Source organism: Leucoraja erinacea, chromosome 28 (genome assembly GCF_028641065.1).
Source record: "Leucoraja erinacea ecotype New England chromosome 28, Leri_hhj_1, whole genome shotgun sequence".
Classification (NCBI taxonomy): Eukaryota; Metazoa; Chordata; class Chondrichthyes; order Rajiformes; family Rajidae; genus Leucoraja; species Leucoraja erinaceus.
This window is the reverse complement of record NC_073404.1, coordinates 12,737,591-12,754,312: the sequence shown is the minus strand read 5'-3', so window position 1 is coordinate 12,754,312 and position 16,722 is coordinate 12,737,591. Positions and strand designations below refer to the sequence as shown.

Here is a 16,722-nt window from a genome sequence, read left to right as displayed (position 1 = left end):
GGGCGCTGTAAGGCAACAAATCTACTACTGCGCCACTGTGCCGCCCTTAGTGTTTATTGGAGCTACACACATAGGTGACCAGTCAGCCCAAGACACCATTGCTACACATTTTGTCAAGCGACCACTGAGACACACTGTTGCCAGGTCCTCACAAATTCCTGTAAACCGTTCCTTTTTAAAGAGCAGACGCAGCTGTTCTCGTTTCTGGCATCCTGGGCCCAGTGATAAGTGGACCGTCTCGCAGCCTATTTGGAGAGAACTGTGCAGACATGAAGAATAAATAATGGGTCAAAGTAAACAAGCGCGAGCCAGTTCCAGAGCGATGACCATTAATGGTATGTGGAGGAGAACTTTGGCAACTATCACGTCATGTTGATCACATCCAAGAACTTTACAAGATTTCAGAGGTATAATTAAACCTTTAAAGACAGAAACGGGCTGGCTGGCTCCACTCATGCTCAGTCATTGGCCACCCTCAATTAGCTTGGATTAGGTGCCATTGGTTACATAGAGAGGTTGGACAAACTTGGATTGTGCTCTGGAATGCATGTTGAGAGACCTGACCGAAGTTTATAAAATTATGGATAGAGACAGAACGTCCTTGTCCACCCACCACTCCCCCCCCCCCCCCCCCCCCCCCGGCCCCCCCATGGATATGCAGGGAATGGAGGGATATGGATCACGTGCAGGCAGGGATGGAATGTCTAATGGCATTATATTTGGCACAGACATTGTGAGCCGAGGGCTCTGTTCCTGTGCTCTACTGATCTTATCCCTTTCCCTAACTAGTCTGAAGAAGGGTCTCAACCCGAAACATCACCCATCCTTCTCTCCAGAGATGCTGCCTGTCCCGCTGAGTTACTCCAGCTTTTTGTGTCTATCTTTGGTTTATATCAGCATCTGCAGTTCCTTCCTACACATCTCTACTGATCTATATTGTATGATGATCTGACAACGTGTATAAAATCATGAGGCATAGATAAGGTGAAAACAAATTTTTCCCCCAGATTAGGGGAATCAAAGACTACAGGACATAGATTTAAAGTGAGAGAGGAATACATTAGAGGAATGGTGAGTATATAGAACGAGCTGCCAGATGAAATAGTTGAGGCAGACATAATACAGTGCCCTCCATAATGTTTGGGACAAAGACCCGTCATTTATTTATGTGCCTGTACTCCACAATTTGAGATTTGTAATAGAAAAAAAAATTTTAAAAATCACATGTCAGATTTTATTTTTATACATTTTGGTTTTACCATGTAGAAATTACAACTATGTTTATACATAGTCTCCCCCATTTCAGGGCATCATAATGTTTGGGACACATGGCTTCACACGTATTTGTAATTGCTCAGGTGTGTTTAATTGCCTCTTTAATGCAGGTATAAGAGCTCTCAGCACCTAGTCTTTCCTCCAGTCTTTCTACCACCCTTGGAAACTTTTATTGCTGTTTATCAACATGAGGACCAAAGTTAACCATATAACAATTACAGCACGGAAACAGGCCATCTCGACCCTTCTAGTCCGTGCCGAACACATAATCTACCCTAGTCCCATATACCTGCGCTCAGACCATAACCCTCCATTCCCTTCCCATCCATATAACTATCCAATTTATTTTTAAATGATAAAAATGAACCTGCCTCCACCACCTTCACTGGAAGCTCATTCCACACAGCTACCACTCTCTGAGTAAAGAAGTTGTGCCAATGAAAGTCAAATACGCCATTATGAGAGTGAAAAACAAGAATAAAACTGTTAGAGACATCAGCCAAACCTTCTGCTTACCAAAATCAACTGTTTGGAACACCATTAAGAAGAAAGAGAGCATTGGTGAGCTTACTAATCGCAAAGGGACAGGCAGGCCAAGGAAGACCTCCACAGCTGATGACAGAAGATTTCTCTCTAGAATAAAGAAAAACCCCCCAACACCTGTCCGACAGATCAGAAACACTCTTCAGGTGTGGATTTGTCAATGACCACTGTCCGTAGAAGACTTCATGAACAGAAATACAGAGGCTGCACTGCAAAGATGCAAACCACTGGTTAGCTGCAAAAATAGGATGGCCGGGTTACAGTTTGCCAAGAAGTACTTAAAAGAGCAACCACAGTTCTGGAAAAAAGGTCTTGTGGACAGATGAGACAAAGATTAACATATATCAGAGTGATGGCAAGAGCAAAGTTTGGAGGAGAGAAGGAACTGCCCAAAATACAAAGCATACCACATCATCTGTGAAACAGTGGTGGGGGTGTTATGGCCTGGGCATGTATGGCCGCTGAAGGTACTGGCTCACTTATCTTCATTGATGATACAACTGCTGATGGTTGTAGCATAATGAATTCTGAAGTGTATAGACACATCCTATCTGCTCAAGTTCAAACAAATGCCTCAAAACCCATTGGCTGGCAGTTTATTCTACAGCAAGACAATGATCCGAAAGATACTGCTAAAGCAACAAAGGAGTTTTTCAAACCTAAAAAATTGTCAATTCTTGAGTGGCAATGTCAATCACCCGATCTGAACCTAATTGAATATAGCTCCCAAAACAAGCATAAGCTAAAGATGGATGCAATACAGGCTTGGTAGAGCATCACCAGAGAAGACACCCAGCAACTGGTGATGTCCATAAATCGCAGACTTTAAGCAGTCATTGCATGAAAAGGATATGCAACAAAATACTAAACATGACTTTCATTTACATGACATTGCTGTGTCCCAAACATTGTGGTGCTCTGAAACAGGGGGGAGGGGGGGGGACGACGACTATGTATAAACACTGCTGTAATTTCTACAGTGAAACCAAAACATAAAAATGGCCTATATTCAAATCTCACAACGTGCACTTTAACCACATGCGACTTTTTTCTATTACAAATCTCAAATTGTGGAGTACAGAGGCAAATAAATAAATGATGGGTCTTTGTCCCAAACATTATGGAAGACACTGTGATAACATTTAAAAGACGTTTGGACAGTTACATGGATAAGAAAGGTTTAGAGGACCAAATACTGGTAAATGGAACTAGATTGGCACAGTTGGCATGGATGAGTTGGGCCAAATGGCCTGTTTCCGTGTTCTATGACTATTGTAATGGCTCGCCTCAATCTCTGCACTCACTGCAATTGTTCTTTTCACAGGCAGAGAAAGGTGAAGAGTGGTGAGGGAGAATCAGAGACCGGTGGCGCATACTCAGCAAGCGGTGGTTATTCTGTGGCCTTGATTTAAGCAGGGATTGAGTCTGCTGGTAGGCAGCTCTCTTTGGAACGGCACCTCCGCCCAAGGGCTGGGTTAGAGCAGATGTCCAGAGGACAATCTGAAGCTGTGGACTGGGGCTTGTTACCATCAGTGCCCGCAGCAGGTGCCAGAAGCAGACCTCTTCTGGCACATTGCAAAGTTGTCTTACAATTTAACTCGCAGGAAAAGGGGAAAAAAAACAGCAGGCCAAGAATTTCACACCATAGATTCTGTGTATGACTCAACCTGTAAACCTTGGCAGAAACACAGTTTCCTCTGCAATCCTCTCCAATAGACAGCCTCTTAAAGTGATAGAGAAGAATTTAGCGTTAGTGTACGGAACAGCTTGTATCGCATGACATAGGAAGCTGCCATTTGCTGAAGAATGTATGCCAGATCTCAGTGCAAACCCATAGTCCCAGTCACCCACTTACTAGCCCATTAACTTCAACCTATTGTCCTGTCATCCACCTAACCTGGATATAATTTACGTTAGCTAATCAACCCACCAGCATATGAAAGCAGAAACCCAGAGGGAACCCACATAGACAACCCAAGGTCATTGTCAAAATTAGGGTCAGCTGTGCTGCACCACTGTGCTGTCTATTGGCAACAGAAGAAGTGACGCAGGATTCAAATAGGTGGTTTCAAGAAACCAAAAAGAGAAAAAAAAATCAAACCCCTGCCATTCGCAAAGGAAGGTGACGTGGCGACAATCTATTTCGAAAAACAGCTGTCAGTTCCTCAAGAGCTTTGCACCATGCCTGTCACCAGCAGAAATGAAAGTGCTGGGCAAGTTATGGAAAAATAAAAGGGTGCAGCCAGATAGAATGACTGGAGAACGACGTTCCCATCATGACTTTCACCACCTCAGGTTGCCACACCCAGCAATAGGATAACGAAGTTTCTCCATTTTAGTGGTGTTGGTTGGGGGATGAATATTAGCCAGGCACCTGACCTGCTTTCCTTTGACCCAGTGCCATGAAATCTTTTATATCTCCCTGAGAGAGGAGGACTTCAGTTTAATGGAAGGCGGGTAAAATGGGAAGCTCATGCTCATTTTCACTGATGCTGACAATTTCATTTCCAGATTTGTGCTGGCACAGTGGCACAGCTGGTAGAGCTGTTGCATCACAACGTCAGATGCCCGGGTTCGAATCTGATCTCGGGTGCTGTCTGTGTGGAGTTTGCACATAGGCTTCGGCTGGGTGCTCCGGTTTTCTCCCACATCACAAAGACGTGCAAGTTTGTACATTAATTGATCTCTGTAAATTGCCTCTATTGTGTAGGGAGTGGATGAGAAAGTGGGATAACATAGAACTAGTGTGAACGGGTGGTCAATAGCTGGCATGGGCAAAAGGGCCTGCTTCCACTCTGCATCTTTCAATCATTTCATCCTTTAAGGATCCACTTTCAGACAGTTGAGGTGAACGTTAAACATTACTGTCCTCGTCCACGCAAACCCTCACAATATAACTGCGTGATTGCATGAGTATCCTCCCACATCATCAAATGGTGGTGGTTTGTAGGTTAATTGGCCCCTATATAATTGACTCGTGTGTGTGTGTGTGTGTGTGTGTGTGTGTGTGTGTGTGTGTAGGCTGTGGATGAGGAAAGTGGGATAACATAAATGGTGTGAACGGGTGATTGATGGTCAGCGTGGACACAGCGGGCCGAATGGCCTTTTTCCATCCTGTAGAACTAACAAAATCATCCTCAGATCCACTCCCTCCCACTACCAGGGTCTTACACCAACCACTCTGGCCATAATGGTCCCAAGCAGACAGATTTGTAGAGAAAGTTGCCACATTATATGATGTTTACAAACCCAGTTCATAAAACATAACTGAAGCATCGTGTTAATCAAGAACTTGAGCAGGGAGGTGAGACTCCTTAAAGACCTGGAAGGATTTGCAGCCTCCTGCGGTTCCGGCATTAGCAAATAAGAAAACTGAAACCGAGGGTGTGAAAATCTCCACTCAGCGAGCAATATGGTTCTATACGTCTACCTGTACCTTCCTGGGTGTGTGCAGAGAGAACACCCCCAACTACACAGTGCCAGAGCACAGATCTGGTGGGAAAAGGTTGGTTACTATATTAGACAAGACAGTACCAGGGACAGGTCTGACACTGCATTACGTTGGAGTACAGTACTGGTGGGGTCAGGTCTGTCACTGGGGTACAGGAGGGTGGGTACAGATCTGTTGTTGGGTAACACTGGGATACAGAGCTACCAGGTGCATGCCTGTCTCTATTGAGCACTGCAACATTGTAAGAAAAGTAACGTTGTCACTAACACTGGGAACAGTACCAGTTGAGCACATCTCTCAACTTGTAATGCCGAGTGTTGTGATGGGGGGCTCTTGGATGGGTAGGTACTCTGTGGGCCCACAGTACTTCATTGAACTGCCCCTACTGCGCTGACTCGCAGATGGCAAGGCCTAGGAGCAAGCCAACCTGGACATCTTCGGCTTTAACCTCTTCCCTACGAACAGGGTGTCCAAAGATGAGGATGGTGGGTGTGAAGTGGAGCCAGAAGACAAGGAACAGCCCCGTTAGATATTGGAACAGGGGCTGCAATGTCACACACTGCATGTACACGTGGAACACGGGGAAGTCTACTTGCAGGGAACATATATGACGTTGCATCTCAGTAGGGTGTGGAACTCAGTAGGGTGTGGAACTGCCGGAGCATGTCAATTGCTGGATAACGGCACGGGTTGTTGGAGGACAGCACGAGTGGCTACTGTGAAATACTCTGGACCTACAGAGTAGGGGCAGTTCAGTAATAGATGAAGATTCAAAGACTAGAACTAGTGTCCAGCTCCTCACTCAGAACCTTGGCTACTTCCCCAACCTGCCATCAACAACATTCCTTAACTAATACGGAGTGCAAGATTGAAGGAGGAGCACAAATCCTTAGAGGAAAGTAGCCCAATGTTCTTCTACAGGAATGTAATCAGAGATAATCTGACACCACAGAGCAGCAGCAAAAATGTTTACAGCTTGAAAAGAGAAAGCAATTTGGCTGAATGAGGTTTGGGCAGAGAATTGAAGACATGACAGCTAATGACATGGTGATTATAGCAGGAAGGCACATCGGGCATGCATTGGAGAGCACAGATCCGACAAGATCACAGTTAGGAAAGGGAAAAGACATGAATGGTTTAACGTAAGGTAGACACAAAATGCTGGAGTAACTCAGAGGGACAGGCAGATCTCTGGAGAGAAGGAATGGATGACATTTTGGGTCGAGACCCTTCTTCAGATTAATGGTTGAACGCAACTCAGTGTGTGTGGTGTGGGATCAGAAACCAGCTGGTCCCAAAGAACAATGCACAGTCAATTCTCTCCCCCCCCCCCCCCCCCAACAGGAAACCTTGTGACCTCTGTGCCTTGTCCCTCTCTCACCACACTGTCATACGACTGCCGCTACACAAACAAAGATACCGTACCACCTTTTCTCTCACCGTGGTTGTTCTGTGAAGGACACGGCTGGATTGTGGGCCAGGGAGTGTTGGAACTGATTTCAACAAATCTTCAGATTTAATCACTGACCACATCCAATCTTTAGATCAATTGGTCGTCAATTACTGCTCAGCGCAAGTGAGACCACAGTTGAGGCAGGAGAAAATAAAGCCTTGACAAAGTTGGATAATTACCGCTACAGAACAATGCACCATGTTACAGTTCAAAGTCCTGCTTCCTGTTACCAAGACAACATGCATCACAGATACACAAACGTGAGCCCCAAATATCTGGCGCAACAGGGAGACTTCTTGGAAATAATCTTTGTGTGAATATTGCAAAGTATGACTCAATATCTGCAGAATAATGCAGCCATGTGGCTCAAAGCAATGAATTAATCCTTGGAGAGCTTTCAAGAGGAACCAAGCATCTTGCCACAGACAGGATTAAATAAAAATGTTTTAAAGCAACTTCAGATGCTAGGAATGCCGGCAAACTATTTTCTTTTCTGACCTTCCCCTGCCCACAGCATCACATCAATGAATCACAACCTTGACAGGACCTCTATCAGTGCAGGTGAAATATCTGAGCACGAATACTTGACAAGAGGATTCAGTCGAGACTCCACAGAGTCTTTTACTCTCCTTGCTGAAATGTTTGAAATGCTGGCATGAGAAAAAACTGCCCACTCACGAGGAAATCTTCAGCGCAGCCTGCTCTTACACAGGCCACAAAATGCTGGAGTCTCAGGGTTTAATGCAGAGGCCAAACTCAAACCAATTCAACCTCCATTTCGGTATAAAACATCAGAACAGATCCACAATTAATAATCCCCCCCCCGCAGCAGTGATTGCAACAGATGCGACCATTCAGCCTGCCATGCCAATGCTACCTCACTGCACAATATGTTTGTTTACGATAGGACACAAAGCACTGGAATATTTCAGCTGGTCAGGCAGCAGCTCTGGAGAACATGGATAGATGGCGCTTTGTGTTGTGGCCCTTCTTCAGTCCGAAGAAAGATCTCGAAGCGGAACGTCAAATATCCACGTTCTTGAGAGCTGCTGCCTGATCCGCTGTGTTACTCCAGTACTTTGTGTCCTATTGTCTATTAACAGACATCTGCAGTTCCTTGTTTCTGCATGGTTCCTTTAGCATATCACCCAACAACAAAATTTCTCTCTCTATTCATTCAATTCACTTCTGAAAGTTATTGAACATTCATTAAAGGGCACATTAGCGATGGGAAATGAAAATTATTCTCAAAGACCGCAAGTCAGCCTGGGAGGGAGGATGAGCGAGGGTCGGGGGGGAGAGGGTACAGCTGGTCACACTTGCACACAAACAACCTGCCCTTATTCCAGAAAACACCCCTGAATAACATCGTAAATTGACACATGACTGAGAAACTGCACGTGAATGCAGACTGAAGCAAGAACTGAAAGGGAGGGGTAAGAGATAGGTCAGGTGCAGCGTTCAAACCCCACCCTTGCCAGTTGCAAGGTTCACAGTGTAACGCGGGGGGGGGGTGGGTGGGTAGGGCAGCACGTGGAAAGGAATATTAATCCTGACTGATTCTAAATTGACTAATCAGCGAGGAGGGGACAAGGATTGCAGAGAACGTCAGACCAAGACTTCTATAACTTCATAACATAACAAATTCCTGAAACGTGGGACAGGCGTGGTATTTGAACTGGAAATTGCAGGGAAAGGAAAATAGGATGGTTATAAGGGGCAGGGGTGTGTGCTAGGGTCAGCATGAGGTGGGGGGTTGGGGGGGGTGGGGAAGAATGTAAGGGAGTAAAAGATAGGTCAGGTGCAGTAAGTTCAAACTCCACCCTGCCAGTGGCAAGGTTCACAATGTAACCGGGGGGGGGGGGGGGGGGGAGGGATGTGTTACGAGGGGGAATGTTATGGGGGGGGGGGGGGAGGCAATCCAGGAGATGGGGATGGGGTGGTATTGGGACATTGTGGGGTGATGATGGGGAAAGGGAGAGGGGGGAGAGAAAGGGAGAGGGGGAGGAGAAAGGGAGAAGGGGGTCGAGAAAAGGGGGAGGGGGAGAAGGGGGAGAAGGGGGGGGAGGGAGAAGGGAGAAGAAAGGGAGAAGGGGGGAGAAGGGGGGGGAGAAAGAGAAGGGAGAAGGGAGAAGGGGGGGGAGAAAGGGAGAAGGGGGGGAGAAAGGGGAGAAGGGGGGGAGAAAGGGAGAAGGGGGGAAGAAAGGGAGAAGGGGGGGAGAAAGGGAGAAGGGGGAGAAAGAAAGGGAGAAGAAAGGGAGAAGGGGGGAGAAAGGGAGAAGGGGGGAGAAAGGGAGAAGGGGGAGAAAGAGAGAAAGGGAGAAGGGGGGAGGGAGGGGGTGGACTGTGTGATGGGGAGCAGGGGAAGGTCTGGGGGAGCAGGGAAAGGTCCAGGAGATGGGGCAAAAGGGGAGAAGAGAAAGGACCAAGAGGAGCAGCGAGGATGTGGGGTCCAGGTGGCTCTCTGCCCTTCTCCCTGTCCTTGGGCCCATTCTTATCCCCTCCCCAGGCCTCCCCTCCCCTCCCCCCTCGCACCCTCTCTCCCCAATTCCACGACCCAGCCCCCCCACTCCCTCTCTCAGCAGCCGGGGGCCCCGCTCCTCCTCTCCCCCGGGTTCTTCACTCTCTCTCTCTCTGCCCCCATCTACCTCGCTGCCCCTCCTTCCAGGGCCCACTCTCTCCGTTGCTGGTCCTGTCCCCCTCACCTGGCCCCCTCTGCCCCGTCCACCGTACTCATAACTCTTTGAGCAGCAGGAGCACCACCTACCCGCTCGCTCCCTCCCCCCCTGGGCCCTCGCTCTCCCCCTGGGCCCCGCTCTCCCCCTTGTCCCCCGCCCGCCCTCCCCCCTTGTCCCCCGCCCCGGACCAGACCCCTCACTCACAACTCCTTGAGCAACACCATGCTCCCTCCTCCCGCTCGCCTCGCGCCGCCGCCGCTACTGAGGGGGAGGGGCGGCACTACGTCATCACCCGGCCAACCTGCGTCCTGACGTCACCGCCGCGCCAGCCGGCGCCATCAACGCCTCATTGATTATTCATGACCCATTGACGTCACACTGCCCCATCAGGCGGCTTTAAAGCGGCACCTTCCGCTCTGGGTGGGTGGGGACCGCCAGCCTTCAGTGGCAACGTGTTTGGGGGCAAGGCTGGGCATCTGCGGACATCGCAGATTAGACAGTCTGAAGCAGGGTCTCGTTTCACTTGCACTTTTTGTGCAATGTGACGAATAAAACTGTATTGTATTGTATTGACCCTGAATGTCACCCATCCCTTCTCTCCGGAGATGCTGCCTGACCCGCTGAGTTACTCCAGCTTTTTGTGTCCATGACCCATAACGTGATGTGCCACAAAGATTAGTGCTGGGTCCACTCTTATCTGTTGTTTTCATTAACAATGTGTGTGATAATGTCAAAGGCATGATTAATGAGTTTGCAGATAATGTTACATTTCGTGATATAACAGACAGTGAAGATTACTATGGATCTTGATCAACTGGGCAAATAGTCCCAGGAATGGCAGATGGAGTTTAATTCGGGTAAACACAAGGTTTGCATTTTAGTTCGACAAACCGGGGCAGGACTTCCTTAATAACTCCATCATCAAGTTCGCCAACGGCACCACTATTGTGGGATGTATCACTGATGGGGACGAGTCAGAGTATAGAAGTGAGATCGACTGATTGACCAAATGGTGCCAGCACAATAACCTGGCTCTCAACACCAGCAAAACCAAGGAACTGATTGTGGACTTCGGAAGGGGTAGGATGGGGACCCACAGTCCCGTTCATATCAACGGGTCGATGGTGGAAAGGGTCAAGAGCTTCAAATTCCTGGGTGTGCATATTTCCGAAGATCTCTCCTGGTCCCAGAACACTGATGCAATCATAAAGAAAACATATCAGCGCCTCTACTTCCTGAGAAGATTACGGAGAGAGTTGGTATGTCAAGGAGGACTCTCTCGAACTTCTACAGGTGCACAGTAGAGGGCATGCTGACCGGTTGCATCGTGGCTTGGTACGGCAACCTGAGCATCCAGGAGCGGAAAAGGCTGCAAAACGCAAACACTGCTCAGTCCATCATCGGCTCTGACCTCCCTACCCTAGAAGGGATCTATCGTAGTCGCCGCCTCAAAAAGGCTGCCAACATCATCAAGGACCCACACCATCCTGACCACACACTCATCTCTCCGTTGCCATCGGGTAGAAGGTACAGGAGCCTGAAATCTGCAACATCTAGGTTCAGGAACAGCTGCTTCCCCACAGCCATCAGACCATTAAACACAACTTCAAACAAACTCTGAATTATAACAGCCTATTGCACTTTATCTGTTTATTTATGTGTGTGTATATATAGATTCTATAGTATATGGACATACTGATCTGATCTGTATATATGCGTACAATATTCTGTGCTGCAGCAAGCAAGAATTTCATTGTCCTATCTGGGACACATGACAATAAATTATCTTATCTTGTCTTGTCTAAATGATCGGGCAGTGAGGAATGTTGAGGAACAGAGAGACTGAGGGGTGCAGGGTACACAATTCCAGAAAAGTGGCAAAACAGGTTGACAGGTAGATCTTTAAATAGAGTCAGCATGTCATCCAACACTCTCACAAACGTCTGCAGATGCACCACAGAAAGAATTCTGACTGATTGCATCATGGCTTGGTACAGCAATTCAACATCCAAAACGCAAAAGGCTGCAGAGAATGGTGGACTCAGCTGGTCAATCCCAGGCACAGTCCTCCCCTCCATCAAACAGCATCTACATGAGGCACTGCCTCAAGAAGGTGCCATCTATCATCTAGGGTATCCACCATCCGGGCCGTCCCCTCTTTTCACAGCTACCATCGGACAGGAGGTACAGAAGCCTGAAGTCCCACAGCAACAGGTTCAGGAAAAACTGCCTACACAACCCTAATCCCACCCCAGCAATGGATCTCCTCTTGGGAGGGGAGGAGAGGAGAGTAGTTGAGAGGGAGGGGAGGAGAGTAGTGGAGAGAGAGGAGAGGAGAGGAGAGGAGAGAGGAGAGGAGAGGAGAGGAGAGGGGAGTGGAGGAGTGGAGGAGAGGAGAGGAGAGGAGAGATCCATCAGTGTAGCCGCCCAGACCAAAGGGGCCCAGACTACCAGGTGCTGCCCACTGCTGGTGTGCGGTGTAACTGCAGCCTCCGCATCCTTTCCCTCCTCGACTCCTTAAAGATTGAAGACATTCGGTACGTCAACAAATACTATCCCAAACTGCTACAGCTGTTGGGTCGAGAGGGCACTGACTGGTGGCACATCAGCCTGGTTTTGTTAACTCCAATGCACCAGAACGAAGGAAATAACAGAGAGTGGTGGGGAGACACTGCACAGTCCATCACCGGTACTGGCCATCGATGGGATTACTGCCTCATGTTAATGATCTGGATGAGGGAATTGAAGGCAATATCTCCAAGTTTGCGGATGACACTAAGCTGGGGGGCAGTGTTAGCTGTGAGGAGGATGCTAGGAGACTGCAAGGTGACTTGGATAGGCTGGGTGAGTGGGCAAATGTTTGGCAGATGCAGTATAATGTGGATAAATATGAGGTTATCCATTTTGGTGGCAAAAACGGGAAAGCAGACTATTATCTAAATGGTGGCCGATTGGGAAAGGGGGAGATGCAGCGAGACCTGGGTGTCATGGTACACCAGTCATTGAAGGTAGGCATGCAGGTGCAGCAGGCAGTAAAGAAAGCGAATGGTATGTTAGCTTTCATTGCAAAAGGATTTGAGTATAGGAGCAGGGAGGTCTACTGCAGTTTACTACCTGCGTACAGTTTTGGTACATCTGGGAAGGACATTATTGGTAGAGGGAGTGCAGAGACGGTTCACCAGACTGATTCCTGGGATGTCAGGACTGTCTTATGAAGAAAGACTGGATAGACTTGGTTTATACTCTCTAGAATTTAGGAGATTGAGAGGGGATCTTATAGAAACTTACAAAATTCTTAAGGGGTTGGACAGGCTAGATACAGGAAGATTGTTCCCGATGTTAGGGAAGTCCAGGACAAGGGGTCACAGCTTAAGGATAAGGGGGAAATCCTTTTAAAACCGAGATGAGAAGAACTTTTTTCACACAGAGAGTGGTGAATCTCTGGAACTCTCTGCCACAGAGGGTAGTTGAGGCCAGTTCATTGGCTATATTTAAGAGGGAGTTAGATGTGGCCCTTGTGGCTAAGGGGATCAGGGGGTATGGAGAGAAGGCAGGTACGGGATACTGAGTTGGATGATCAGCCATGATCATATTGAATGGCGGTGCAGGCTCGAATGGGCCGAATGGCCTACTCCTGCACCTAATTTCTATGTTTCTCAGAAAGGATGCCCTATGGCCAAGTCCGGTGGCAGCCTGGCTCGCCACCATCAACGAGGACCCACAGGGGAAAGCTCGGGGAAGTGGCTGATCTCGGCCCCGAAGGTCAGAGAGTCGAGGAGGGGGGAATCCCTGGTAATGACGGATGAGAGCAGTGGGAGAGGAACTGCCTCCAGCGCCTTGACGGTCGGCTGCTGGAGGCACCCCCGGCCGGGACACAAAGGTGGTCGGGCGAGGAGAGGGAGACGTCGGTTCAGGGAGCTCCAGTACCTCCAGCATGTGGACGGGACCGGACTGTGAACTTTGGACTTTTTCTCTTTGCAAATGGCATAAAACGCTTATGCTTGTGTGAACTATGCTAAAGGAATTTCACTGTGCAGTGCATTACGTGACAATAAAGGACCATTGGACCATTGAAGATCATCAGAGATCCGCACCACCCTGGCCACGCTCTCATCTCACTACCATCGGGAAGAAGGTACAGAAGCTTGAAAATCGTGACCTCCAGCTTCAAGAAGGTTCAAGGTATGAAGAACAGTCCTGACCTGAAACGTCACCTATCCACGTTCTCCATGTCAATGCTGCCTGACCTGCTGAGTTACTGCAACACCCTTCTGTCCTTTTAGGATCAAGAATATCTTCTTTCCAGCAAGCATCAGGCTCTTGAACACTACACAACACTAACTTCAACTACAAACTACATATTCTGTTGTGCTGCTGCAAGTGAGAATTTCATTGTTGTATCTGGGACATGTGACAATAAAAAACTCTTGACTCTTGGGCTTCCACTGAGTCTCTTCGGTTGCATTAAGGACTTTGTTTTTTTGGTGCACTAGTATTACTGTTCTTGATTTTTTCATTATTATATTTATCCGTGTGTATTGCACTTTACAGGCCTGTAATGCTGCTGCAAGTAAGAATTTCATTGTTAGTTCTTGGCAACTATGACAGTTACACACTCTTGACTCTTAATTCCCGGACAATTTGTATAGGAAGGAACTGCAGATGCTGGTTTAAATTGAAGATACACACAAAATGCTGGAATGATTCAGCGGGACAGGCAGCATCTCTGGAGAGAAGGAATGGGTGACGTTTCGGGTCGAGTAGAAGGGTCTCTTCTTCTCGATCCATTCCTTCTCTCCAGAGACGCTGCCTGTCCCGCTTGTTTTGAACAATCTTTTTCTTTTCACTGTTTTAAATAGAACATCTAGACAGTACAGTACAGGAACAGGCCCTTCGGCCCATAATATCTATGCTGCACACGATGCCAAGTAAACTAGAGTCACAGAGTTATACAGCATTGAAACAGCCCCTTTGGCCCAACCTATCCACAACGACCAAGATGCTTCATCTACACTAGTCCCACCAGCCTGCATTTGACCCTTATCCTACATCTTTCCTTTCCCTGTACCTGTTCAAATGTCTTTTACCCGCAACACGTTCCATATACCCAAGTGAGAAAGTTGCCCCTCAGCTTCCTATTAAATCTTTTCCCTTTAATCTATGTTCTCTGGTTCTTTACTCCTATCCAGGGAAGACTCTGTACATTCACTTCATCTATTCCTCTCTTGATCTTATACACCTCTATAACATCACACATCTACCTGGATCAATAAAGTCCTAGCCTGGTCAACCTCTCCCTATAACTCAGGACCTCGAGCCCTGGCAACAGTCCATGTAAATCTTCTCTGTACCCTTTCCAGTTTGACAAGATCTTTCCTATAACACAGTGACCAAAACTGTACACATAACTCTAAATGTGGCCTCAGCAATGTCTCATATAACTGCAACAAGACCTCCCAACTTCTATACTCAATATGCTGACTAATGAAGGCCAATGCGCCAGAAGCGTTTTTGACCACTCTTTCTAACTTCTTCTTCTTGGAGTCCGTTGCAATCTCAAATGTCGTTCTGCCAGTATCTGGCGCAGGTCACAGGTGGTCGGGTCGGTTCAGCCAGGTCCTGGGGGGATCTCGGAGTGCAGGTCTGTCTAACTGTGATGCCTCTTTAAAGTAACTACTGTATGTACTTGCACTCCGAGATCCCTCTGCTCTACAACGCCCGACCGTTTACTGTGTAGGTTCTGCCCATGTTGAGGGTCTGTCCCACTTGGCGATTTCTTTCGGCAACTGCCAGCGTCATTGGCCGAGTCATCTACTGGGTACAATCCAGAAGATGCAGGATCATTTCATTCCAAAGAGGAAGAAAGATTCTAAGGGGAGTAAGAGGCAACCGTGGCTGACAGGGGAATTTAGGGATGGAATAAAACTAAAAGAAAAGGTGTATAACATAGCAAAGAGTAGCGGGAAGCCAGAGGATTGGGAATCAACTATCAACAGAAGGTTACAAAAATGGCAATACCGGGTGAAAAGATGAGGTACAAGGGTAAGCTAGCCAAGAATATAAAGAAGGATAGTAAAAGCTTCTTTAGATGTGTTAAGAGAAAAAGATTAGTAAAGACAAATGTGGGTCCTTTGAAGGTAGAAACAGGTGAAATTATTATGGGGAACAAGGAAATGGCAGAAGAGTTGAACAGGTACTTTGGTTGTGTCTTCACTAAGGAATATACAATCTACCAGACGTAGTCAAGGACAGAGGATCTAGGGAGACAGAGGAACTGAAAGAAATTTGCATTAGGCGAGAAATAGTATTGGGTAGACTGAAGGGAAATCTCCAGGGCCTGATGGTCTGCATCCCACGGTACTCAAGGAGGTGGCTCTAGAAATCGTGGACACTTTGGTGATCATTCTCCAATGTTCTAAGGATCCAGGATCATTTCCTATGGATTGGAGGGTAGCTAATGTTATCCCACTTTTCAAGAAAGGAGCGAGAGAGAGAAAACTGGGAATTATACACCAGTTAGCCTGACATCGGTGGTGGGGAGGATGCTGGAGTCAATTAATAAAGTAACAACAGTGCATTTGGATAGCAGTCAAAGGATTGCAGCGCAGGGTTACAAGGTTAATTCCCGGGATGGCGGGACTGCCATATGCTGAGAGAATGGAGCGGCCGGGCTTGTACACTCTGGAATTTAGGATGGGAGGGAATCTTTTTGAAACGTACAATATTATTAAGGGTTTGGACACGCTAGAGGCAGGAAACATGTTCCTGATGTTGGGCGAGTCCAGAACTAGGGGCCACAGTTTAAGAATAAGGGGTAAGCCAGTTTTGAACGGAGACGAGGAAACACTTTTTCTCACAGAGAGTTGTGAGTCTGTGGAATTCTCTGCCACAGAGGGTGGTGGAGGCCAGTTCTCTGGATACTTTCGAGAGAGAGCTAGATAGGGCTCTTAAGATAGGGCTCTTAAAGATAGCGGAGTCAGGGCATATGGGGAGAAGGCAGGAACGGGGGACCGATAGGGGGGTACAGATAGCATGGATAGCAAGTTAGCATGGATTTATGAAGGGGAAATCCTGCTTGACTAAACTTTTGGAATTTGAGGATGTAATAAGAAAAATGGATGAAGGAGTGCCAGTGGATGTAGTGTATCTGGACGTTCAGAAAGCCTTTGATAAGGTCCCACACAGGAGATTAGTGGGCCAAATTAGAGCACATGGTATTGGGGGTAGGGTATTGACATGGGTAGAGAATTGGTTGGCAGACAGGAAACAAAGAGTAGGAATAAATGGGTCCTTGTCAGAATGGCAGGCAGTGGCGAGTGGAG

General features: G+C 47.5%; 1 protein-coding gene across 1 annotated transcript in view; it reads right to left on the bottom strand.

Moving 5' to 3' along the window:
* Positions 1 to 9,678, bottom strand: part of pitpnab (phosphatidylinositol transfer protein, alpha b) — a 59,971-nt gene extending 50,293 nt beyond the window's left edge. The window contains exon 1 of the mRNA XM_055657753.1: positions 9,605 to 9,678. Coding sequence (XP_055513728.1) covers positions 9,605 to 9,624 — 20 coding nt within the window. The 5' untranslated portion in view covers positions 9,625 to 9,678. The remainder of the gene's footprint in view (positions 1 to 9,604) is intronic.
* Between the last annotated feature and the right edge of the window lie 7,044 nt (positions 9,679 to 16,722).